This window comes from Cervus elaphus, chromosome 18 (assembly GCF_910594005.1).
Source record: "Cervus elaphus chromosome 18, mCerEla1.1, whole genome shotgun sequence".
In the NCBI taxonomy this organism is placed as follows: domain Eukaryota; kingdom Metazoa; phylum Chordata; class Mammalia; order Artiodactyla; family Cervidae; genus Cervus; species Cervus elaphus.
This window is the reverse complement of record NC_057832.1, coordinates 123,034,293-123,061,995: the sequence shown is the minus strand read 5'-3', so window position 1 is coordinate 123,061,995 and position 27,703 is coordinate 123,034,293. Positions and strand designations below refer to the sequence as shown.

General features: G+C 37.0%; 1 protein-coding gene across 5 annotated transcripts in view; it reads left to right on the top strand.

Annotated features, from left to right (window-relative positions):
* Positions 1-27,703, top strand: part of LMBR1 (limb development membrane protein 1) — a 134,300-nt gene that overhangs the window by 102,969 nt on the left and 3,628 nt on the right. For all 5 annotated transcript variants that reach the window (XM_043871948.1, XM_043871944.1, XM_043871945.1 and 2 more), the window contains 4 exons: positions 1,292-1,365; positions 1,576-1,666; positions 2,871-2,937; positions 26,136-26,297. In XM_043871948.1, the coding sequence (XP_043727883.1) occupies positions 1,292-1,365; positions 1,576-1,666; positions 2,871-2,937; positions 26,136-26,297 (394 nt within the window). The remainder of the gene's footprint in view (positions 1-1,291; positions 1,366-1,575; positions 1,667-2,870; positions 2,938-26,135; positions 26,298-27,703) is intronic.

Here is a 27,703-nt window from a genome sequence, read left to right as displayed (position 1 = left end):
CTTTTGTGCCATCCCCTTCGTGCATGGTAGACAGGGACACATACACGTGGCAGGCTCTGTTTATGATTGTGTAATAAAGTCAGAGCTTCTTAATCCTGCCTCTAGGCCTTCTCTTGAGACAGAGAGTGTTTCCAAGGTGTTTTCCATCCGAGTTAATAAGATTTCTATTAGCGTTATTTATTTTTCTTCAAAAGACTGACAAAAGTTGACAAGTTCTTCGTCCCTTACCTTATTTATATATGAAATTTCAATGAGTATTCTAACTTCTGTATGCCTAAATTAGATTGTATAAACAATATGTATTATGTTATTTATTGTTTTTTGTTTTTTTTCATTAGGCTGACTATATTCCTAATTATCCTGGTATATCTGTTACATGTCATTGAAGCTGATACCAGAATAGTAGTTCGTATTCAGAGTTGCTTTAATTAGTAAGCTTCGAAAAAATTGTTCCTACTTCAGTAAGAAATGATTTTTTGCCTTTCTGGCCTGATTAATAAATACTGCTTTTCTTGCTTGTTCTGTTAAGTTCTAGATAAAGGTAGGTTTTGAGAATAGATATAATGTTTAGGAAAAAATGTGCAGCATTGCATTTGAAAAATCTGTGTTAATTAAATCCCTGAATTCCTTAGGGAAATGAAACTTTCAAGAGCAGTAACAGGATACGTACATTCACCATCTTCCTTTGCTTAGCTTACTTCTGACATACTTTAATTGTATACTTTTTATATGTTGCCTCAGGGTTCAGACAATTACATGTTCTATTCTTACTGTACTATTATATTTAAAGATTATTTTCCCAAGAGCATTTAGGATTTAACAATAAACCCAGATAAAGAATCTACCTGCCAATGCAGGAGACTCAGGAGACACGGGTTGAATCCCTGGTTCAGCAGGATCCCCTGGAGGAGGAAATGGCAGTCCACTCCAGTATTCTCATCTAGGAAATTCCATGGGGTCACAACGAGTTGGACCCAACTAAATGTGCGTGCACACACACATGCACACGCACACACACACATAATCATGTCATTTTCATAAGTGACTTAAATTATATTTGAGATGAAACCGAGATGTTTGAGCTTTGTTAAAAAGTGTTAGCATGTGGTTGGTTTAGTTGGTGAATTCAGTCTCATGCCATGTTTTATTTTCCTTTGAAAGTCTAGATGTTATTCCAGGGTATTAAACATTTCTGATTTCAACTGTCCTATATTTATGAAACAGCGATTTTAGAGAAACCAAATGTAATAGTGTCACTGAATTCTGAAAAGTGTTTTTTTTTTCCCCCCAGGGGCCTGGAATAGGAAATGCTTCTCTTTCTGCTTTTGGTTTTGTGGGAGCTGCACTTGAAATCATTTTGATTTTGTATCCTTTCTTTAACTGAAGTTCTGTCTGCTAACAAGTTTTCTGTCTAGTTTTCTGGGGTAGTGGTAATTTACTAAGACACTTTCCTGGAAGAAAAAACAAGTCAGTCTTCCTCAAGCACTCCAAGTGGCATTTTGTTTTGTTTTCCTTTGGGCCTTTTGAGAACTCAAGGAAACATTCTTTGGAGAGTTTTTTCCTTGATTCTCACAGCTATCTTATGGTGTCCTCTGTCGTCGGTTTCTACAGCCTCCGATTTTTTGGAAATTTTATTCCCAAGAAGGATGACACAACTATGACAAAGGTGAGGTACTTTTGAGCCTTAGGTGACTGTGCCCCTCTTTGCCTTCCAAGACAAACGGACTGTTTTATTTAGTGATCGCCCCAATGGTTCATTTGTGGTTCTAGGTATTTGTTTGTAAGTTGCGTAAATACACACTGGAAGATTTTCAAAATGCTGAATGAGTGGGAAAAGGATGTGCTCTGTTTAATTTGGATGGTGTCCATTCACTTGTAAATGCGGAGAACCGCAGAGCTTGTTAACCAGCTATAGAAGGCTCCTGAAAGGACCCTTTTTTCCTGCAAGAAAACGTATTGCTAATGAGTAACTTTGATTGTGCTGACTGTACTTCAGGGAACTTGTTTGAAATCTGAAGAACTTAGTTGCTACAAGTAGTAGAGACAAAGTATTTCAAATTTGAATAATTAAAGCAAGACGGAAGAGTTCTATTCAGAAGCATTTTGTAGTCTGAGGCTAATTTGACTTTCTACAATATGTCATTGGCTTCTGAGTAACAAAGGCTGTTATCTTATATAGAGACTGCATTTGTAAAATATTCCCACAGGCTGACAATGAAGAATCACAGGAGCGGCTGGCTTCTTTTCTTTTTATCAGATTTTCCGTATTTTCAGCATATCCTAAAGGGGAGATATTACTTTTACATATCTTTATCTGTCTATTTAAATGTTACAGCTTCTTGAGATATTTAGCATAAGTAAACATAAGTACTGATCTGTGCTTTTGGCATCTTTTATTTATGTGAAATAATAAGCATAGGATATATTGAAATAGAATTGCTAGAATTTAGGTGTTTTAGATTTCTAGTTTTTTGGCTTTAAAACTTAGTTTACATTAGAAGTAGATATTATATGTCTTGAGCAGTAGTCTTGGCTTTAAAAAACAGAATCATAAGTATTAAAGTATTAATTCTTTTTTACCTGTTAGGCGAATCTTTTTGAAATTAGCAACCTCTGTCAGTAATGTAAAATGCAATTTTTTCTTTGTGTCAGATACTGTAAATACCTTCTAGAACTTACCAATAGAACTTTAAATGTTTGTAGAAAAACTTTCTGGTTCTCTTTATTTTCTGTATTGAATAGTATCATTAAGAAGTTAGCAAAGTACCATAGCTAACTAGGATGTACAGTAACTTGCCAGTATGTGAGTGGATTTTACTTACGTGTATGCTGTGTAGCTGCCCAATATTCTTCCTGATTTCTCATAACAGATCATTGGGAATTGTGTGTCAATCTTGGTTTTGAGCTCCGCGCTGCCTGTGATGTCAAGAACACTGGGTAAGTTTAAATGAGAACTTTTCATGTAAAGTCTGTACCTTTTAAAGTGTCTTTTCTAAACTTCCTAAACTTCTAAACTTTTCCCAAAAGATCTCTCTTTGAAGTATATTATTTCCTCCCACATTATTTTATACCTTTACTTCTGTAATTTATTTGTATATAGGGCTGTACCAAAACAAGCACTTTCATCAAATAAACACCATTGATTTTTTTTCAAATGCTTAGAAATATTCCTTTCCAAACAGTAGTCTTTACTTTTTTTCACTGACTGGTTAAGCTTTTGAGTCTTCTATTGAGGAAACTGTTAAGTTCTTTTTTTAAAATAAAACAATGTTTAATGTCTAGAAAATATTAAACTAATATTTTCCCACATGAAATGTTTTTAAAAACATATAATTTAGTATGTGGTTTAAAAAATTGATAATCTGTAAAATGTACCTTAAGCTGCTTTTATGTCCAGGGCATAGACTTGAAAGCAGTGAGATCTTTGAGAGCATTGACATACCCACACTGACTTAAAGGGTGAACTTTAGCTCCTTAGTTTTTTACTTGCCTGGCATTCATATAGTTTTCTTAATTTTTCGATGTACAAGAATATTTTGGTCATCTTTCAAAAGTAAAACATTTCCACTTTGTCGTTGAAACAGTTGAATAAATCTTCATTTGATGTTCTTATCTTTTGTAAAACACTGTAGTAGACTGTATTCTCAATTATTGGCTAAATATTATTTCAGACAAAAGTTTCCACTAGGCAGTTCTGTTCCATTTTCTAGTCTTAGATTTTGACTTGAGTGTTCACAAATTATTATTTTTTTTTTCACAAATTATTTTTAAAAATCCCGTTATTCAACCTTAACAACTAGCTTATGACAAAAATTGCAAGTAACTTTGAATTGCTTTTGTTTTAGCTCTTGTGTTGCCTCCATTATTTATTCAAGACTCATAGCTCTCAGGGATGCAGGCTGTGCCAGGAAAGTGTAAGCTTCATAGTGATCTTCATAATTCTTACAGAGAATTCCATATTTTAGTAAAAAGTGAAATCTAAGTGTAAATGTAAAAGGGACCGCCTTTCCACAGACTAACACAAAGCTCATTTACTTAAGAGGTCTTATTTTCTTTGTGTTTGCGTTATAGGACTTGTTATTGTTTTGACTTCTGCTCATGGTGTGCTAATCTTGAAAATGCCAAAAAGTACATTTTTATAACTTGATTTGTAGCTGTTGTCATTTGTGTTATGGCAGTCCAACAATTTCTGTGATATAGCCAACCTTCCATTTTATCATGTATGAAATTCACTGTGCACTGTTATTTAAGATTAATTGTTAAGAGTAACATATCCTGATTTTATGGAAGAAAATTACATGCTGAGTACCATTTTAATACAAAGAAAACAGATTAATGGCAAAATGTGCTTTTTGAAGATCAACACATTAAATTCCTGAGTAGTTTGCCATAGAGATAAATAAAAAGAAGAAAAAGAAAGATGGGACAATTAAAATGCAGCTAACAAACGCCTGGCCCCAGCTGTCCAAACAGGATTAATGGAGTGTATTAGGGTACAGTGAGTCATGTGGTGCTTTGCAAAATATCAACACACACTGCATTACATGTTATGCCCAGTGGCACTGAATAGATGAAAAGAAATAAATACGTTAAACAGATTCATAGAGGCTTTTCACAGTATTAAAAAAGCACATTTCTAGACTAAAAGAAAAAGCTTTATTTTAGTATTATGGGAAATGCAAACTAGAGAGTTACTTTGTCATTCCTCTATTAACCCTTTAGAATTGAGTCTTTGATTTTAAGAAGATAAAATATAGAGAATTGTCATGAATATTATCCTAGTGTATAACGGGATTTTGATTTACTAGCTGAAAAGCTTATGAGACTAGAATAGAGGATGTATTTAACAACCGAATTCCAAGCTGTGAAAGTTTTCGCTCTTTCTCATTGCCCCTCACAAGGGAGTCCTGACCTTAGGGTGCTCTCTTCTGCTTCTGTGAATCCAGCCAGCATTCTCAGTGAAGTAAGAAACCAAGGAACAAGGGCAGTTAGCACTTACCTGTGTATGTGCAGTTTTTTTCTTACTTTAATCAGTTTTAGTAATGATAACTTTAATTGTAAATTAGAAATATTTTGAATCCCATATTAATCATTTGATGATATTTTTGCTTCAAAAATGAAAATATTTTTTAAAAAGTATAATTTGCCGATTGCTATTGCTGCATCATAAGTGTAAAATAATAGCTTTAGAGTTGAATGCCTGGTGTGATATGACAGACTTATTACAGAATTCTTCTGAAATAGCTTCTTATGTTTAAATAGAGAAGATTTTGTACTAATTTTAAAAATTGCCACTGAGTAGATTTTAGAAGCATATCACTTAACCACAAAGCATTGGGTTGTGAGGAGCATTTTGGCCATGTATTCTTAGCCAAATGAAATTAATAGAGTAGTATTTTGTCCATGGGAAACATGAAGAATCTGTGCTTGAGATTTTTCATTCGAACTCTTTAAAACCTTTTAAAAGTAATGCCATGCCAGGGGATGTGATTTCTAAAGTGTTGTTTTGCTGCCTGTATATAGTGCACAGTTTTTGAAGAATCCAACGTTTTTGAGGCTGTGATGTCCATATATTTTTAGTAATCAGTTTACTCTTTGATATAATAAACTCTCAAGATGATTAGAGGAGATGGTTGACTAACAAGGGAAAATAGAAGAGGGTCAATCTAATAAATTACCTATAGATGGTCAGACTTTTCTATAATAAAATATTTTAAAGGCAGCAGTGAATTTGAGAATAAATTTTGTGAGATTGTGGACATGTTCTTTGTTATTCTTAATCAAGAAACAACTGAGGGATTGACAGTTTTTACCTTATTCTTTATTTGAAATCTCTTAACAGGAAAAGTTTTCTCAGATACAACCAATAGACTTTGAAATACTGTTACTAATATCTATTATGAAATTATTTTTATAGTTATGGTTTCATCTCAAAATTCTTTCTGTAAATTGTAAGTTATTCAAGGCCCAAGCACAGATATGTGTATATATATATATATTTTAAATATATATGGATGCTTACTCTATTAAAACTAAAAAACCCGACTTATTCTTCCAAGTCAGCTGGAATCTGATTTTGGTATTTCCATGTATTTCTCCTCTGGGTCCCCTCTAGCCCATCATCTCGCAGGAGATGAAGTGGATTATTCTCTTTTGTTCCTTGATGGATGGAGCATGTTTAGACACTGGTCCTTCATGGGAGAGGTCTTTATTTGGGTTTTGTGAATATACTCTAATCTTTACCCCAAGCTTTCCCTCTCCAGTATGAATCAGAAAGAAACGCTCCTTAGACATGACAAATGAGAACTCAAAAGTATAAATCATAGTATATATTCCTAATTATGACTTTCATGTAAAAATAACTCTAAGCTCTGTATTGAAAATTTCTTAGCAAAAAATTCTATGTGACTTAATTACATTCTGTTATATTGAAGAGAGTAATAAATGAGTGGTATGACTAACTTCTGATTGATTACTAATGGTCTTATAACTGAACAATAAATTTGTATATCTAGTTAGGATTTTTAATAGTAAAGAGAAAGCATTCTGTGCCAAATGTCTGAAAGAATTCAGAGAGTCACTACTGCTCACTCCCTCAACATTCTCGTTCCCATTGTCCACTTGCTGCGTCCTTCTGATGCTGTTCTTATTTCAGAGTTCCTCCTGCCTGAGAGGAGGTTGTATTGACCACATTTTATAAAGAATCTAGCCAGCTGTAGACATACATTCAAATCCCTTGAATTTTAATTTGATATAAAATATTTTTCATATGAAGATAATTTCAGTTAGGATTATTCAGTTGGAAGATGTAAGATGTAATTTTTTAAATGTAAACCACAGTAAGGTTATAATTTGCACTAAGAACCAAGACCCTCCCAACCTGGCTGAGAATACTTAAGAGCACACCTGTACATGGCCAACTCTGAGACCAAGGAACAGATTATCTCCTTTTTTATAGGAAGTTCTATTTTAAAATTTTTAATAAGTATGTACATGAGTAAATTCCACTTATAAAGGATATTAAAAATTAGAGCTCAGGCTTGAATTCCTTCTGACTACCACTTTTAATCCCAGTCCCCTCTTCAGAGTTTCCAAGAACCAGTTTAATGTATATAGTTATTTAAAATCTTTTTCTGGGTACACACACACACAGACACAGCACTCTGTAGAAAATTTAAAACTCTCACCTGGGTATTGCTTTGTGTGACTCCTAACTTCAGTGTTCACCCAATAGGAGTTAGAAGAGGAAAAGGTTTCAAACTCATTTCTTCTACCAGAATTCAGACAGCTGAAGATGAATTTCAAACCAGAATACTTACCTCTTCCTGCTCAGATCACCTGTGACCTCCGAGTTGCCCAGTTGTGTGGGTTTTGCTATTGTCTTAATTGTTCTGCAGCACTTGCTGTCTGTAACCCCTCTTCTCAGATCTCCTCTTTCTCTGCCTCGGGGCACCACTCTCCTTTTCTCCTTCTCCTTCTTCAGCCGTTCTTTAACTGTGTCTCTTATAGCTCGTCAGCTTCACCCACACACTTGTCCTCAGATCCACTCCTCTAACCCACCGCCCATCCCTGAGCTAGGGGCAGGTGACCCCAGCTCTGCCCTCCACGGGTGTCCCCCAGCTTCTCATGTGGGTCATCCCCACAGCAAGACCCGTACGTACATGTGTGTGTGTCTGACCTCCCCCCTCCCCCCTCCCTCCTGCCCGCACTCCCCTCCCTTGTCCTTCCCTGTCGGTCCCCAGGCACTCTCTGTACAGTACACCAAGCCAGGGAGTTGGGAGTTACGTTAGACACTCTGCCATCTGGTACCAACACCTGCGGCACTACCTGTTTTCATCTTGCTAATCTCTCACATCAGGGCTTCCCTGGTGGTCCAGTGGTTAAGACTCTGCCCTTCCATTCAGGGGGCATGGGTTTGATCCCTGGTCAGGCAACTAAGAGCCCACATGTCACACAGCACAACCAGAAAAAAAAATTTTCTCACATTCACTCTGCCTTTCCATTGCCTTTATTAAAAGAAAAGTAAAAAGAATCAGACTTGTTTATCAAGTAATCAAAGCAAGAGTTGAGTGTATGATTTTATTTTAGTATTTCATTGTGAAGGATTGTTCATGAGCTGGGTTCTAAACCCGTGTTCTTTTCCTTGAGGAGGGTAGAGTAAGAAGTGAAACGAAAGCAAAAGCATCAGTGTTAGTCACTCAATTGTGTCCAACTCTTTGTGACCCCCATGGACTGTAGCTGACTGGGCTCCTCTGTCCATGGGGTTCTCCAGGCAATAATACTGCAATGGGTTGCTATTTCCTTCTTCAACCCAGGGATTAAACCCATATCTCCTGCATTGCAAGCAGATTCCTTACAACTGAGCCACCTGGGAAGCCCTAAAAGCACCAGGGAAGTGTTTAATTTTTCAGATGAGGACGTGACATTGAGAGCTACTCTGGAGGCCCCATCTCGGGAGATTTTCTCTAGGAAGAGAGTGGACAGTTACCATCTACTGGAGATCTTAAACTTTCACTTGTTTTAAAATTAGCACTTTAGGTTTGTTCTTGGACTGTGATTATAGTTCCCTTTCATTTAACTTTAGTTTGTATTAAAATTTGCATCCATTAGTTCATTTGGACTACTAAGTTGAATTGCCTTCACATTAGGACAAAATTTATTTGTAGCATATAAACAGTCATGACTAAAATTGATTTGATATTTGCAAACACACTTTCCCATCTCCAAGCCCACCGGCTCACATTGTTCCCACTACCCTCTCTCCAGCTTTGCTCTACCTCTCCAAGCTTTCTCATTCTGTAAAGACAGGCCAGATCCTCTGTCACATGGGAAAGGTGTATTGGGTTCTTGTTTCAGCCTTGTGTTACACTTGTTTTACCAAAATTAAAAAGAGAAAAAGGAGTGAAGCATTGGACACATGCTCTACTGTGTTTAAACCTTGAAAACATTGTGCAGAGTGAAATAAGCCAGGCACAAAAGGCCACGTAAGTCTGTGACTCTACTTACATGGAGTATCCAGAATAGGAAAACCCATAGAGACGGAAAGTGGATTAGTGGTGGCCAGAGGTGACGGGGGCAGTGGGGAGGGCTGGGGTAGTGATAGAAATGTGTTGCAGTTAGATCGAGATGGTGGCTAATACTGTTCTCTTTACCACTGGCTTGACTTGTAATCTAATCCCAAGGGTAAATTTTTTTCTTAAATTTTTATTTGTTGATTTTTTTTTAGCATAGTTGACATACAATATTAGTTTCAGATGTGCAGCACAGTGATTTGATGCTTGTGTATATTATGCATTGATCCTCACGATAAGCTTAGTGTGAGCATCTATCATACAAAGTTATTATAGTGTTACTCACCGTATTCTCTATGCTGTATATTAAGTCCCTGTGGCTTATTTATTTAATAACTGAAGGTTTGTACCTCTTAATCCCCTTTACCTTTCTCACCCACCCTCCCACTTTCCTCCCCTCAACCTGTTTGTCCTCTGTATCTATGAGTCTGTTTTCATTTTGGTTTTTTTTTAGTTTTCACATATAAGTAAGATCATATGGTGTTTGTGTTTCTCTGTCTGGCTTGTTTCATGATACCTCTCGATCCATCCATGTGTTGCAAATGGCAAGGTTTCAGGGCTTTTTATGGCTGACTAATATTGCATTGTAGGCATATAACTATATATATATATTGTATGTAGTACATGTCGTTTATCCATTCATCTTGTCAGTGGACACTTAGTTTACTTCGATGCCTTGGCTGTTGCAAATAATGCTGCAGTGAACATCAAGGTGCATATCTATTTTGCATTAGTATTTTGCTACGCTAGCCTTCCTTTCATTTCTGTTTGCATGAAATATTGTTTTCCATCTCTTTTCTTTCAGTCTGTGTGTGCCTTTAGATCTGAAGTAAGTCTCTTGTAAGTAGCATATATATGGGTCTTGTATTTTTTCTTCTTTTAGCCACCATATGTCTTTTGATTAGAGCATTTAGTTCATTTATATGTTTTAAAATATTTATGGGTACTTATTTATTACCAGTTTGTTAATTGTTTTTCAGGTTTTTGGGTAGTTCTTTGTTTCTTTTCTTCTCCTCCCTTGTGATTTGATGACTTTATTTAATGTTATGTTTGTATTTCCTTTTGTTTAGCTTTTGTGTATTTTTACTGTTTTTATGCTTGAGGGTACTATGATATTCATGCATAACAACCTTCTCTGTATAGAGTAGTCCATTTTAAGTTGATGGTTGCATCAATTTGAACAGTTTGTAAAAGCACTACATCTCACCCTCCCCTTCCTCACACTTTATGTTTTGACATCACATTTTACATCTTTTTATTTTGTGTATCACTTGACTATTTGTTTTAGAGACAGATGATTTTTACTACTTTCGTTTTTTAACCTTTATACTAGCTTTATTGGGCCTTCCCAGGTGGCTCAGTGGTAACGAATCTGTTTGCCAATGCAGGAAATGCAGGAAATGTGGGTTCGATCCCTGGGCTGGGAAGATCTCTTGGAGGAGGAAGTGGTGACCCACTCTAGTATCCTTGCCTGGAAGATTCCGTACATAGAGTAGCCTGGTGGGCTGCAGTCCGTGGGGTCACACAGACTCAGAGGTGACTGAGTGTACACCGACTGGCTTTATAGGTCCCTGAGCTACTACCTCTATGTTTGCCTTTACCAGTGAGATTTTTTTTCTTTCATAATTTTCTTGTTTCTAGTTATGGCTTTTTCTTTTCCCTTTAATGAAGTCCCTTGTTAAGCCAGTTTAGTGGTGATGAACTAACTTTCTTAGCTTTTGCTTATCTGGGAAATTATTTCTCCTTCAATTCTAATAATCTTGCTGCTTAGAGTATTCTTTATTTTAAGTCTTTTCCCTTCAGTACTTTAAATATATTATACCAGTCTCTTCTGGCCTGTAAGGTCGTACTGAAAAGCCCAACTGAACTGTGGGGGTTCCCTTGAATGCAGTTCGTTGTCTTTCTCTTGCTGCTTTTAAGAGTCTTTCTTTAATGTTTGATATTTTAATAATAATGTGACTTGGTTTGGGTCTCTTTGGTTTCCTCTTATTTGGGAGCACATCCTCCACCCCTCTTCCCCCACCAGAGTTTACTCATGTTCTAATGGATAGTTCAGCACCCCTCTTTATCCTGCAATGAAAATGTGTTCCTACTCCCAGTGCTTCAAAGACTCCTGCCATTAGATTAATCTCCAGTCTCGGTAAGGTGGCACAGAACGATGTTTATACCTAGCTCCACCTGTATGTCCCACTTCATCGCTTGCACCCCTGGTTCAGGTTGTAACAGGGGTGCTCTTCAGATGTGCTGGGATAGGAATCAAATCAGCTCTGCCCATTATGTCTTTGAACATGTTACTTTGTCTGTGGTGAATAATTTCATCACCACCTATTCCCTGGCATAATCTAACATGTCATTCGAGAGTCATCTCAGCCATTAACTCCACAGATAAAGTTTTCCTTGAATTTCTCCCCCTTTGAGCTCCCTCCTGCATACTCCCATAATACTTTTCTTAGTCCTCTGTATATCTGCCATGTCACTTATCCATTGTATTCTAACTGCTCTCTTTTCGCTCCACAAAACTGTGGTCTCCTTAAAGAAAGTAATGGTCAAGTGTATCCAGTGTCTGCATGCAGCATTTAGGACATGTATGTGCAATGAGGAACTCATATGCTTTTCAGTTTTCCATTTTACTTAACTGTACAGAGACTTTTAGTTCTGCTGAAAGTATTTCATCCATGAAGGGAATAAATGTCATACATACATACTTGTAACTCTTACAGTACTGTGTAGGGTTAGGAATATGATAGGAACTCAAAAATACTGTAAAATACAACTCATACCACAACAGCAAGTACAGAAATAAAGAATTTCTAATTAAATCTATTTGGCATAGCATGCACTAATGTATCCATGCATGGTATGGAGTATATAGTCTGAAGCCTGTTAAATACATTTTAACAGCTTTATTGAAATAAATGAAAATGACATATCGTAAACTGTACTCATTTAAAGTGTGTAATTTGATAAGTTTTGACTTAACGTGTATAACTGTGAATCTGTTACTGCAATCAAGTTAGTGAGCAAGTCTGTCACCCTCAGATGTTTCCTTTTGGCCCTGTATATTTCCTCCCTCATACCTTCCCCCACCTCCCCATCCCCCAATATCCCCAGGCAACCACTGACCTTTCTGTAACGATAAAAGTAGTTGACATTTCCTAGAATTTTTTGTAAGTAAAATCACTTACTATGAAATATTTTTGTTTCTTTAACTCATTGTATTTAAGATTAGGCCGTGTTGTATGTGTCAATAGTTTATTTTCTATTATTGCAGTTTGTATATATCACAATTTGTTTTTCTATTCACCCACTGAAGGACATTTGAGTTGTTTACAGCTTCTAGCTACTATTATAAATGAAGCTGCCGTGCACATTCACATCTAAGTCTCTGCATTCATTTCTCTTGGGTAGTAACTGTTAATAGAAATGGAATGCCTGGGTGTATACTTAAGTTTTAAAGGAATGGCTAACTGTTCAAAGTGCTCATGCCTTTTTATGTCTCCATCACAAGTGTGTGAAAACTCCGGCTCCTCTCCATCTTTACCAGTACTGGGTATAGTCAGTCAGTTTACTATCAGCCTTTCTAATAGGTGTATAGTGAACTTAACTTGAATTTCCCAGATGACTAATGTGCTCACTTGTCATCTGTATTTTTCTTTGATGAAATATTTATTCAAATCTTTAGCTCATCTTAAAAATTAGAGTGATTTTCGTATTGTTGAGTTTTTCATGCTATTTACATACTCTGGATAAAGTTTCTTTATCAAGATATGTGATTTGAAAGTATTTCCCCCATTCAGTGGCTTGTCTTTTTATTCTTTTACCAATATTTTAGAAAGTATAGACTTTCTTAATTTGATGAAATCAGATTTACCAAACTTTCTTTTATGGATTGTGCTTTTGGTGTCATATATACTAAGTCTTCCTCTTACCAGGGTCACAAAGATGATCTCTTGTGTTTTCTTCTAGAAGCTTTATACTTAGGTCTATGACCTATTTTGAATTAATTTCTATATATAGTATGAGGTAGGAATTAAAGTTTATTTCTTGGCATTTAGTAACCAGTTATTGCAACACCACTGCTTGAGAATTCTCTTCCACTCAATTGCTTTTGAAACTTTGTTGGAAACCAGTTGTCCATCTATGTGTGAGTGTGGGTCTGTTTCTTAACTCGGTTGTGTTCTGTTGATGTCCTTGTCTTTATACCAATACTACACCATCTAGGTTAATGTGGTTGATGATGAGACAAAAAGATATGACACTGAAAGATGAACTGCCCGGGTCAGTAGGTCCCCAATACGCTATTGTAGCAGAGTGGAGAAATAACTCCAGAAAGAATGAAGAGGCAGAGACAAAGTAAAAACAACACCCAGTTGTGGACGGGACTGGTGATGGAAGTAAAATCCATTGCTGTAAAGAACAGTATTGCTTAGGAACCTGGAATGTTAGGTCCACGAATCAAGGTAAATTGGAAGTGGTCAAACAGGAGATGGCAACAGTGAACATCGCTATTTTAGGAATCAGTGAACTAAAATGGACTGGAATGGGCGAATATAACTCAGATGACCATTATATCTACTACTATGGGCAAGAATCCCTTAGAAGAAATGGAGTAGCCCTCATAGTCAGCAAGAGTCCGAAATACAGTTCTTGGGTGCAGTCTCAAAAATGACAGAATGATCTCTGTTCATTTCCAAGGCAAACCATTCAATATCATAATAATCCAAGTCTATGCCCCAACCAGTAATGTGAAGAAGCTGAAGTTGAGTGTTTCTATGAAGACCTACAAGACCTTCTAGAACTAACACCAAAAAAAGATGTCCTTTTCATTATAGGGGACTGGAATGCAAAAGTAGCAAGTCAAGAGATACCTGGAGTAACAGGCAAATTTGGCCTTGGAGTACAGAATGAAGCAGGGCAAAGGCTAACAGGGTTTTGTGAAGAGAACACACTGGTCATAGCGAACGCCCCCTCCCAACAACACAAGAGAAGACTCTACACATGGGCATCACCAGACGGCCAACACTGAAATCAGATTGATGATATTCTTTGCAGCCAAAGATGGAGGAGCTCTATACAGTCAGCAAAAACAAGACTGGGAGCTGACTATGGCTCAGATCATGAACTCCTTATTGTAAAATTCAGATTTAAATTGAAGAAAGTAGGGAAAACCACTAGCCCATTCAGGTATGACCTAAATCACATCCCTTATGATTATACAGTGGAAGTGACAAATAGATTGAAGGGATTAGATCTGATAGAGTGCCTGAAGAACTGTGGACGGAGGTTCATGACATCGTACAGGAGGCAGTGATCAAGACCATCCCCAAGAAAAAGAAATGCAAAAGGCAAAATGGTTGTCTGAGGAAACCTTACAAATAGCTGAGAAAAGGAGAGAAGTGAAAGGCAAAGGAGAAAAGGAAGATATACCCATTTGAATACAGAGTTCCAAAGAATAGCAAGGAGAGACAAGAAAGCCTTCCTCAGTGATCAGTGCAAAGAACTAGAGGAAAACAATTGAATGGGAAAGACTAGAGATCTCTTCAAGAAAATTAGACATGCCAAGGGAACATTTCATGCAAAGATGAGCTAATGGTATGGACCTAACAGAAACAGAAGATATTAAGAAGAGGTGGCAAAAGTACACAGAAGAACTGTACAAAAAAGATCTTCATGACCCAGATAACCGTGATGGTGTGATCACTCACCTAAAACCAGACATCCTGGAGTCCAAAGTCAAGTGATGCTTAGGAAGCATCACTATGAACAAAGCTAGTGGAGGTGATGGAATTCCAGTTGAGCGATTTCAAATCCTAAAAGATGATGCTGTGAAAGTGCTGCACTCAATATGCTAGCAAATTTGGAAAACTCAGCAGTGGCCACAGGACTTGAAAAGGTCAGTTTTCATTCCAATCCCAAAGAAAGGGAATGCCAAAGAATGTTCAGACTACCGGCCATTTGTACTCATGTCACACACTAGTAAAGTAATACTCAAAATTCTCCAAGCCAGGCTTCAACAGTACGTGAACTGTGAACTTCCAGATGTTCAAGCTGGATTTAGAAAAGGCAGAGGAACCAGAGATCAGATTGCCAACATCCACTGGATCATTGAAAAAGCAAGAGAGTTCTAGAAAAACATTTACTTCTGCTTTATTGACTACTCCAAAGCCTTTGACTGTGTGGATCACAACACTGTGGAAAATTCTTAAAAGAGATGGGGATACCAGACCACTTAACCACTTACGTTCTGCAGTCTATGAGGTCACAAAGAGTCGGATACAACTGAGTGACTGAAGTGGAAATGATGATGAGACTTGAAACCAGGTACTGTGAGACCTTCAGCTTTGTTCTTTTTTTCAGAGTGGTTTTAGTTATTCAAAGGCCTTTTGCATTCCTATATGACTTTTTATTTATTTATTTTATTTATTTATTTATTTTTTAATATATTAACAAATATTTATTGAATGACTTCTATGTTTTAGAAAGCTCTAAGCACAGGGAATTCTGCAGTATCCCAAATGAGAACATATTTTTTTTTTTTTTGTCATACATTGATATGAATCAGCCATAGATTTACACGTATTCCCCATCCTGATCCCCCCTCCCACCTCCCTCTCCACCCGATTCTCCTATATGACTTTTTAAAAATAGCCTGTCATTTTTCAAATAAATATGTTAGGATTTTGATTTGGATTGTATTTAGTCTATAGAACAAATTGGAGAGGATTAACATCTCTACAATATTGAGTCTTTCAGTCCCTGAACACTCTGTACTTATTTAGTTCCTTAATTTGTCTCACCAGCTTTTGTAGCTTTTTGTTTACATCTTGCGCATATGATGTTTTTGTGAATGGTGTTTTTTAAAAATTTAGTTTCCAATAGTTTATTTGTAGTACATAGAAATGCAATTGATTTCTTTATATTGATCTTTTTCAGCATTGGTCAGTTCATTTATTAGTTCTATTAAATCTGTTTTATAGGTTTCATTGAATTTTTTACTTTGATGTTTATGATTCTGTGAATAGAGACAGTTTTACTTCTTCCTTTCCAGTATAGATGCTTTTACTTGCTTTTCTTGTCTACTGCATTGTGTAGAGCCTCCAGTACAGTGTTGAATAGAAGTGGTGAGGGCAGATATTTTTGACTTGTTCCTCACTGTAGTGGGAAAGCATTTTGGTTTTTACCACTAACTGTTATTAGCTGTAGTTTTTGTTACTTTGTTTTTTGGAAGATGCCTTTTACAGGTTGAGGAAGTTCCCTTCTTGTCCTGCTTAGCTGGAGTTTTTATCAGGATTGGATGTTGGATTTTGTTAAATGCTTTTTCTTCCCCTGTTGAGATAATCATTTTCTTTTTCAGTCATTGATGCCATGTTCATTTGTTTTTGTTTCATTTTGTTTTCCTTTCTGTTTCATTTTGAATAGTGTCTGTTAATAATGTCTTGAAGTCTACTTATCTTTTCTTTTGCAGTGTCTAATCTGTCATTAATTCCATCTAGTGTATTAGTCATACCTTACATTGTAATTTTTCTCTGCGGAAGGTTAATTTGGGTCTGTTTTATATCTTTTATGTCTCTATTTAACAGGTTCAACCTTCTAGCTTCTGAAATGTAAGAAACAGAATTGTTTTAATGTCCTTGCTAGTCATTTTGTCATCTGTGTTATTTCTGGGTTGGTTGTTTTTCCATAAGCCAGTGTGTTCGTCTCTTCCCAGCTGAATACTCAAGAGGTCCTCTGTCTACCTCCCAGGTTCCCACTCTGTGCGACTGTCTAGCCAATGTGCTGTCCCACGCTCCCGCTGCACCTCTAACTCAGTGAGGTGGCTAGATTCTGCCCCTGTTCCTCTCCACTCTGCATTCAGGAAGCCCTCTTTAGGTAGGAGCTACGGCAGACAGAGGACCACTTTGCTTGTTTCTCATCTCTTAGCATCATTGATCTTCATTGCTAGATGTCCAGGGTCTTGAATACCACAATTTTGTATATTTTGTCCAGTTTTTTGATTAATGAAAGTATGAGAGACTGTCTCCTTTATTTAGCTTTGGCTGGACTCTGAAGTCCATGAACATATTTCTAATCGATGTACTATAATGAAAACTTGTTTGCAGAGTAAGACTGGTCAGATTTAAAGTCTTTCCTTTAACAACGTTGTCTTCCATTACCCCTAAAAAGTGGGACCTCTTGTTAGTTTTAGAATTTTTGTGTGTGTGAATAAATAAAACAATTTATAGTGAGCTTATTTACATTAGTCCTGAAATTAATGATGTTCATGATTAATTATGGATTTTATTATTTTATATTCTTTAAGTCATATTTAATTTTTGACACTGTGTAGGTAAATTTTTTATCAAAAGCCTGGTTTTAGAGAAGGGAATTTAAAAATCTAGTCAGGATAATAATTTATACTAACTATTATGGGAATCCAGAGAGGGGAAAATGTGTTAATCCCAATATTTTGTCAAAGAACATTGAATTTATAAATTTGCTTTCTAGTATGTGCTCTTTTTGGCAGTCTTTCATTAAAGCCATGGATATCCATGGCAGCCATTTGTATGATATGCCAGCAAACATGATTTATTGAGAAAGTTACTTTAATGGTCCTTTTGGTGTGTCAAGCTTTATATATTCTCTCACAACTTCTTGCTAGTTAAGGAACATGAATATGCTTGCTAAAAGTCAAAGTTGACTCAGGTGGGCTAACAAACGTAAATTCTCTTGACTCATATTGCAGGTGGAGTAATCAGCTCTTTCTTGAAGTGAGGATTTGTACCTTAGTTCTTTTATAGGTATGGATAAAAAAAAGATCTTTATTCAAGGAACTATGCATAAGACATTTTCAGTTTAATCCTAGTGCAGGGAGCTGATTTCGTGGTTTATTGTGAAGAGTATTTTATTGACAGATAATTCAGATAATGTGACTGTATGCTTAGCTGCTGCTTACCTAACTGAGCTTCTTACCTGGTATATCTTAAAGAAATGAACTTCTGAATGGAAATAAACTTCTCAGTATTTGACTAGGAGAGTTGTAGTTGTTGTTGTTCAGTTGCTCAGTTGTGTCTGACTCTGCAACCCCATGGACTATAGCATGCCAGGCATCCCTGTCATTCACCATCTACCGTAGCTTGCTCAAACTCATGTCCATTGAGTTGGTGACGCTATCCCACCATCTGATCCTCTGTCGTCCCCTTCTTCTCCCGCCCTCAGTTTTCCCAGCAACAGGGTCTTTTCCAATGAGTCAACTCTTCACATCAGGTAGCCGAAGTATTGGAGTTTCAGCTTCAGCAACAGTCCTTCCAATGAATATTCAGGGTTGATTTTCTTTAGGATTGACTGGTTTGATCTCCTTGCAGTCCAGGGGACTCTCAAGAGTCTTCTCCAGCACCACAATTCAAAACCATCAATTCTTCGGTGCTCAGCCTTCTTTATAGTCCCACTCTCACATCTGTACATGACTACTGGAAAAACCATAGCTTTGAATAGACAGATCTTTGTTGGCAAAGTAATGTCTCTGCTGTAATATGCTTCCAAGGAGGAAGCATCTTTTAATTTCATGGCTGCAGTCACCATCTGCAGTGATTTTGGAGCCCACGAAAACAAAGTCTGTCACTGTTTCCATTGTTTCCCCATCTACTTGCCATGAAGTGATGGGACCAGATGCCATGATCTTCATTTTTTGAATGTTGAGTTTTAAGCCAACTTTTTCACTCTCCTCTTTCACTTTCATCAAGAGGCTCTTTAGTTCCTCTTTGCTTTCTGCCATAAGGGTGGTGTCATCTGCATATCTGGTTATTGATATTTCTCCTGGCAGTCTTGATTCCAGCTTGTGCTTCATCCAGCCTGGCATTTCACATGATGTACTCTGCATGCAAGTTAAATTAGCAAGGCGACAATATATATCCTTGACGTACTCCTTTCCCAATTTTGAACCAGTCTGTTGTTCCATGTCAAGGACAGTTAAATAACATTAAATAATTAAAATTATCTTATGGTTAGTAGTATTTTAAAATTTGTTGCCTTAGTACCCTTTTATGTCTTTACTCAGAAATAGAAATTTTGAAGTGTTTTACATTTGTACAAGTCTTATTAACATGTTATCCATCTTATTCACATGTTATTTTTGCAGAAATTTGTGCCTGTGGCTGACTATTTGTTATGTAAATGAATAGTGAAATACTTCGATCAATGTTTGGGTAACAAAAGACATATTAATACATCTCTGGTCAATAAGTTGTTAAGTTAAAACTTTTAAGTGTTGCTGTTTTTTCTTAAGTGTTGGTATTATCAATAAAAAGGTACACTAGTCCAAATGGACTTTATTGAGTTCAGTCACCCAGTTGTGTCCATCTCTTTGTGACCCCATGAACTGTAGCGTGCCAGGCCTCCTTCCTGTATATATATTTGTGTGTGTGTGTGTGTGTGTATGTGTATATATATATGCATGTGTGTATGTATGTATTTATATATACTATATAGGCTATTCCATCCAAAAGCAGAATACACATTCTTTTCAAGTGCCCAAGGAACAGTCTCCAGAATAGATCACATGCTAAGCCTCAAAACAAGTCTTGGTAAGTTTATGAAAATTGAAATCATGTTAAGCATCTTTTCTAACAGCAATGCTTTGAAACTAGAAAGCAACTACAATTTTTAAAAAACTCCTGGGACTTCCCTGGTTTGTCCAATGACTAAGAATCCATGCTTCCACTGCAGGGGGCATAGTTTTGATCCCTGCTTGAGATCCCACATGCTGTGTGGTATAGCCAAAAGATAAAGTCTCTGAATCACCTTTGCAGAGAAAATAAAAATGTATAAAAAAAACCAAAAAAACTTCCCAGAGCACACACATATGGAGGCTAAACAACATGTTCCTAAGCAACCAATGGGTCACTGATGAAATCAAAGGAGAAATTTTAAAATACCTATAGACAAATGAAAACAGTGAGCCAAAACTGATGGGATTTAGGAAAAGCAGTTCTAAGAGGGACATCTATAGTGATACAGGCCTACCTCAGGAAACAAGAAAATTTTCAAATAAAGAATCTTATAGAGAAAGGAGAGTAAACAGAATACAAAATTAGTTGAAGGAAAGAGTCATGAAAAATCAGAACAAACATAAATAAAACGAAACTTAAAAGAAAATAGAAATCAATGAAATTGAGAGCTGGTGTTTTGAAAAGATAAACAGAATTGATAAACCTTTACTCAGACTGATTAAGGAAAAAATGTGAGGGCCCAAATATCAGAAACTATAAAGAAGACATGACAACCCACACCACAGAACTATAAAGGATCATAAGAGATTACTAAGAACTGTATGCCCCAATAAAATGGACAACCTAAAAGAAGCAGACAAATTCCTAGGAATGTAGTCTCCCAAGACTGAACCAGGAAGAAATAGAAAATATGAACACGTAGTTACTAGTAATGAAATAGAATCAGAAATGAAAACTCCCAACAAACACAAGTCTGGGAGCAGACGGCTTCACAGGTAAATTCTAACAAACATTTGAAGAAGAGTTAACACCTGTCCTTTTCAAACATTCCAAACAATTGCTTAGGAAGGCACACTACCACCCTAGTATCCCTGGTATTAAAATCAGACAAAGATATCACACACAAAAATTATTGTCCAGTATCACTTGAGTCAGCATGTTCAAAAATCCTCAACAAAATCTTAGTAAAGTGCATTCAACAGTACATTAAAAGGATCACACGCTATGATCAAGTGGGATTTATTCCAGGGATGCAAGCAAGGATGGTTAAATATCTGCAAATCAATGTGATATATCAAATTAAGCAACTTGAAGTATGCAAATCATATGATTATCTCAGTAGATACAGAAAAATCTTTTGACAAAATTCAGCATCCATTTATGATAAAAAGTCTGCACAAATTGGGTAGAGGGAGCATACCTCAACATAATAAAGGCAATATATGATGAACCCACAACTGACATCATACTCAGTGTTGAAAAGTTGAAAGCATTTCATTAAAGATTAGGAACAAGATAAGGATGCCCACTCCTGCCACTTTTATTCAGCATGCTATGTGAAAACCTAGACACAGCAGTGAGACAAGAAAAAATAACTAAAAGGAACCTAAATTAGAGAAAAGTAAAACTATCACTGTTTTCAGGTGACATATACTAATAGAATCCTACAGACACTGCCAAAAAGCCACTAGAGCTTATCAGTGAACTCCATAAAGTTCCAGGATGTAATATTAATATATAGAAATCAGTAGACAGAAATCTGTTGCATATCTCTACACTAAAAACAAACTATCAGAAAAATTAATTTAAAGAATAATCCCATTTACCATTGTTTCAAAAAGAGCAAAATACCTAAGAGTATATCTAAATAAGGAGATTAAAGATCCATGCTCAGAAAACTATGACGTTGATGAAAGAAATTGAAAGCAACAGAAACAGATGAAGGGAAATACAGTGTTCATGGATTGGAAGAATTAACACTGTTAAAATGACCATACTACCTAAGATAATCTACAGATTCAGTACAATCAAAATACCAATGACATTTTTCACAGAACTAGAACAAATAATTCTAAATTTCATGTGGAACTATACAAAAGATACTGAAGTACAAAACAGTTTTGAGAAAGAAGATTAAAACTGGAGGTCAGTGTGCCCTGATTTTAAACTGTATCACAATACTACATCCATTGAAACAGCATGGTACTGGCGCAAAAACAGACATATATATCAATGGAACAGAATAGAAAGCCCAGAAATGAATCCATCCACCTATGGTCAATTAATCTATGACAGAGGAGGCAAGAATATACAATGAGGAAAAGAAAGCCTCTTCAGTAAATGGTGTTGTAAAAAACTAGACAGCTACATGCAGAAGAGACTGAACCATGTTCTCACATCATGCACAGAAATAAACACAACACAGTCTAAAGATGTAATGTTAGACCTGAAGTCATAAAACTTCTAGAGGAAAACATAGGCAGTATGCTCTCTAACATTTGTCTTAGCTATATTTTTGGGAGATCTGTTTCCTCGGGCAAGGGGAACAAAGGCAAAAATAAGCACATGGGACTACATCAAACTAACAAGCTTTTGCACAATGAAGGAAACTCAACAAAATGAAAAGGCTGCCTACTGAATGGAAAAGATATTTGCAAATGATATAACCAATAAGGGGTTAATATTCAAAATATGCAAAGGATCAATGCCAAGAAACCAAACATCCTAGTCCAAAAATGGGCAGATTTAAATAGACATTTCTCCAAAGAAGACATACAGATGGCCAAAAGACACATAAAAAGATGCTTAGCATCATTAATTATTAGAGAAATGCACATCAGAATTACATTGAGGCATCACCTCACACTGGCCAGAATGGCCATCATCAAACAGTCTAAATATAAATGCTGGAGAGAGTGTGGAGAGAAAGGAACCCTCCTGCTCTGTTGATGGGAATGTTGATTGGTGCAGCCATTGTGGAGAACAGCATGGAAGTTCCCTAAAAAACTAAGAATAGAGCTACCATATGATCCAACAGTCTTACTCCTGAGTAGTTTTCTGAAGAAAATGAAATCCCTAATTAGAAAATAAATACGTACCCCTATGTTGATTGCAGCATCATTTACAGTAGCCGAGATACAGAAGCAGCCTAAGTGCCCATGAATAGATGAATGGATAGAGATGTGGTACGTGTGTATACACACATGCACACACACACACAAAGGAATATTACTCAGGCGTAAAAGATTAACATATTGCCATTTGTGACAACATGGGTAGACCTAGAGGGTGTTATGCTTGATAAAATAAGTCAGAGAATGACAAATACTGTGTGATTTCACTTACATATGAACTCTAGAAAACAAATGAACAAACAGCAAAACAGAATTAGAGTTACAGATACAGAGAGCAGACAGGTGGTTTCCGGGGCTAGGTGGAGAGTGGAAGAAAGAAATAGGTGCAGGAGATGAGATTTGCAAAATTCACAGAATCTCAAATGTACAGTGTGGGGAATATAATCAGTAACTAAATGGTGATCATTTTTGAAATGTATAGAAGTAGCAAATCACAGTGTCACATCATAGGAACTTACATAGTGTTTTAGGTTGATTATATTTCAAAAACAAACTCTTAGGAAAAAAGATCAGATTTGTGGTTACCAGAGGCAGGAGGTAGAGGAGGGGGAATTGGATGAAGGTCATCAACAGGTACAAATATCCAGTTATGAGATGAATCCTAGGGATGTAATGTGCAATATGACAAATACAATTATTTGCTGTGTGTTATATAGGAAAGTTGTTAAGGGAGTAAATCCTAAGAGTTTTCATCACATGGAAACAAAATTTGAAACTTTTAAAAGTTTGTATCTATTTGAGGTGATGAATGTTCACTGATCTTATCTTAATAATCATTTTGTGGTGTATGTGAGTTAAAACATGCTGTACATGCAGTGATATGTAAATTTTATTTCAATAAAACTGGGAAAGAAATTAAAAGTACATCTTACAATTATTACTGTGACAAAATCCTCTCAGACATTTTAGAAAAGTGTTTATTTAAGACTTCTTTTTGTCTATTAGAAGATTTTCAGAATTGAAGAGCTTTGTAGTATTTAGCTGATATTAGATTTCTAAAACATTAAATTCTGAACAACAAGGTCTTTTAGAACTCGCTCCTATAATCTCTAATGTTTTGTCTGAAGCCTCAGTGCATCCATAGTAGCACCAGGCTTCTGGGTTTCTGTCTGAGGCCAACCTGAGGTGTCTGTGGCCAGAGCCTCTAACAAGAGGGGTTGCTCTTCGCCTGGTGTTTCCCACTGGGTCTTGACCCCGACTCTCCAGATACCAGGGTGAGCCCACTGAGAAGTTCTAGTGAAAGCACCTTTCCATTGTTCATAACGTACCTTTCAGTCTCACTGTGTGAATTCTACTCCTGCCCCTGGCTTCCCTCTCTTGGGGTGCATGACACAGGGCAAGTTCTGGGTGTTGCCGGATTACTAGTTAGCATGTAGCAGAGGTTTCCAAAGTGGAGTTGGTTTCTACATAAGTTCACAAAGTAAGTCATTGGGGTGTGTGGAGAAGCTATCAGAACTTGTATTTATTTTTATTGCTATAATTTTTAAAGTCTTTCTTTTGTGTATAAAATAATATATAGGTCAGTGAGTAGTACATATATAGTTTACAAATAAAATATACATGTAATGGCTATATGTACTCTAATTTTATTTTTGCTAATGATAGTGTATGATCAAAAATTTGTGAGACCAGATCAGACTTCTATAGAGCATCTGGGCAAGGGTTTTTATCCTGTGATCTGTCAGTTCCTCTTTAAATGAGCTTCATGATACGCACAGTTGTGTGTGTGCGTGCATGTGCACGTGTGTGTCCCTCACCCGATGCTCAGGAGTCTTGGGCTTTAGAGATCAAAGATGCTTATCTGGGTTCCCCGGGCCATGAAATCACTGAAGTGTGTTTGGGAGGACTGCATCTTGTTTACAGATAACTTCCTAGGGTAAATTAAGTAGTACTTCACTTGAAAAATAGTATATGTAATTAGACACATGTTCCTTTTAACAAAGTCTTAGTAAGTGTGCTGCTGGGTTGTTGCCATGACCTTGTGGTGTGACCTATGCTGTACATACTACTAGGGTCTGGGTCCCTTCTACTGTCATTGAAAAAGTATGTTATTGTACATTTCCGTTAATCTTGTATTTCCTTAAACTACTTTTGTAGATTATTGTCTCTCAAATTCAGATACATTGGCCCTGGATACATGTGGTTACACAAGACCTGCTTTTTGGCACCTGCTATTTTTCTGTCGTCTTCACGAGCTGCTTTCATAGAGTCTGTCCAGATAGGAGGTGATGGCATTGTGTTGAGTGGGGATGAGAGTTAAGTTTGAAAGTTAGCTGATGAGGTGACTTTGAGCTTAGTAAAAGTTGTTCTTGAAATTCTTAGGCCACCCTTAAAATGAGAGGTGCGTGATTTTGGGTATACAAGTCCTTAGTGGTTAAAATTTTATATGGCCATGATTAGCTCTCCAGTTTCTTCCTTAAAGAATATCAGTAGTCCCGTCATCTCTCACTTGACTGACCATTTGAATGCTGTTTTACTTATTTATTTACTTGTCAATAGTCAGAAAAATCCTTCCACATGCATACTCTGATCCAAGAAGTATTGAGCCTAGGGCACGTACTCGTTGAACAGAATGACTATTCAGACTTTTTTTTTTTTTAAAATAAGACTTGTTGTTTTACATGTGACAGGTGAATTTAAGTGGTGATGCATATATAATGCAACTGCACTGCATTTCCAACATCTACAACACAGTTACACTGCATTCCAGCCTTGGCCGTTTACTCCGCAAGACTGTAGCATCCAATTCACATATGTAATGTGTGTTTTCTTCCCCTTGGAAAGGAACCACTCTGTTTATTTGTTATGTAGTAAGTTTTAAGTATGTGCAAGGCATTGCTCTGGGTTCTGGGATCATAGGGTTAAAAACAACAGAGTCCCTGTTCTTATATTCTGGGGAGAGTAGGCACTAGATGAACCACAAAGGAAGAGAAACATTTCAGGTCGTGTGTGCCTTAAAGAAACATTGTCAGGGTGGAGGACCTTGTCAGGTCAGCTGTTCAGGGCAGGGGAGACAGGCAGCCGCTTGGAGGAGGTGACGTGTGAGCAGGGCCCTGCAGGGAGATGGGGCCAGGGTTGGGGCTGGAGAGAGTTTGTCAGGTGTCTCTTCCATCACCACCCTCATTTCGTATTTCGGGGAGCGTGCCACACCCAGCTTCCACACAGGAGCAGCACAGCGGGTTTCTTGTGGATGCAGGGAAATGCTGAGCGAATGACCCGTTTCAGCTTCGTTGCTCACCACTGCCAGAGACTGACACGTGGACAGTTGCTTAGGCTGACTGGGGTTGGCTGCAGGATCATGACTGTGTGTTAACCTAGGATTCCCACTAACAGAAATGAGGAAGGCCATGGAATTTGATCTGATTTATACTTTATCTTGTTAAATATATATTTGTATAAATATATTGTACCTGGTTTATTAAGGGCTTTTTTATTTATTTTAACAGGAATCACTAGATTTGATCTACTTGGAGACTTTGGAAGGTTTAATTGGCTGGGAAACTTCTATATTGTGTTATCCTACAATTTGCTTTTTGCTATTGTGACCACATTGTGTCTGGTCAGAAAATTCACCTCTGCTGTGCGAGAAGAACTCTTCAAGGCCCTAGGTAATCCTGAGGTTTATGGGTGCTTTTTCTCTCCTTCTGCTTTTTAATAATTTTAACTTTTCAGCTAATTTTAAATCTTTACCTATTCATTTTCCAAATGTGTGAATCCTTCGAGGTCACATTCCTGACCCACTGCCTATTGGTTATGTTCTTGTATAAGATGACTTCATTAAGCCTCACCTTTCTCGTCTATAGAACAGCGACAATACCATCTTCAGAACTGCTGTGAACACTAACTAACATGGGCCCCGTCAGGGCCTCAGGGCAGTCCTCACGCACTGTGGGAGCTCAGCGAGCAGCAGCTCGTCTATCGTGATGACCAGGGCGGTTGCGGTGGACGGAGGTTGGGGTGCATGGCTTATATTCTAGTCGTGATGCCTCTTACTACTGTTTAGTTTAAGATTTTTTTTGAGAATTGGATTTTGTAAGTTTCAGGCTGACCCACAATTAAAGTTCTCTTCATAAGTTAGATAATAGTGTGGAATGAAAATATTAAGTGTTTGGCATTAATAAGAGAGAGGGCAAAAAAAAAAAAAAAAAAGAGAGGGCATTTATTATGTATTCCATGAGTCATATGCATTGAGACATATGCATTGAGATGGTATTAAAAACTCATAGATTTGGCTAAGCTATAAAAGGTACAGATGTCACCTATGACCATATTTTTCATGCTTGCTTCAACATTAGTGATAACCATATTTCAGGCTTTGTATTTTGGGAATACCAGGACAATATAAACTGTCTTGCTTTGAAACCTTCTTGGGTTTAGGGTGTGCAATTTTATAAAAGAGGGAAAAGGTAAGTGATTTATTGTTAGAAAGTCCTGACATTGGCTCATTTACCTGAATTGACGCCATGTGAATGTTCATACTCCGTGTTCCTTTATGGCTCTTAGCTGTTGCAGAATGCAGCGTAACGGTGGTTCCTTAAGGTCCTGTTCTCATGTACAGCGGTAGATGCTAGGCAGACCACAGTAAAGCTTTAACACCACCACGCTGTCCAGTCCTGACGCTTGAAAGGATGGCCATTGGGAAGGAAAAAGGACTTCAGATTATCTACTCATGTCTGTTTTACTGTGAATTTATCCTCGGAGACAGTGGCTGATGAAATACTGGGCAGAAAGGAGAGAGTTACGTCTCATTTCAGCTGAAGCCTCGACACTTTGGGAATTTTAATGCCCAGGTTCTGTAATGCTGGTCAGATTAAAATCTAAAGATGAAGTGGGAATCAAACAGTCCTCTTAGCCAGATGTTTAGAGTTATAATTTCATATTTTAGCCTGTTGTAGCATCAGCAATGTTAGTTACCCATAATCTCAGATAAATTCCTACTTATCATTCACTAAAATGAGATGGTGGTGAATAAATTGTAGTAAATTTAGCATTTGAGTTGGGTGTTTTGGATATC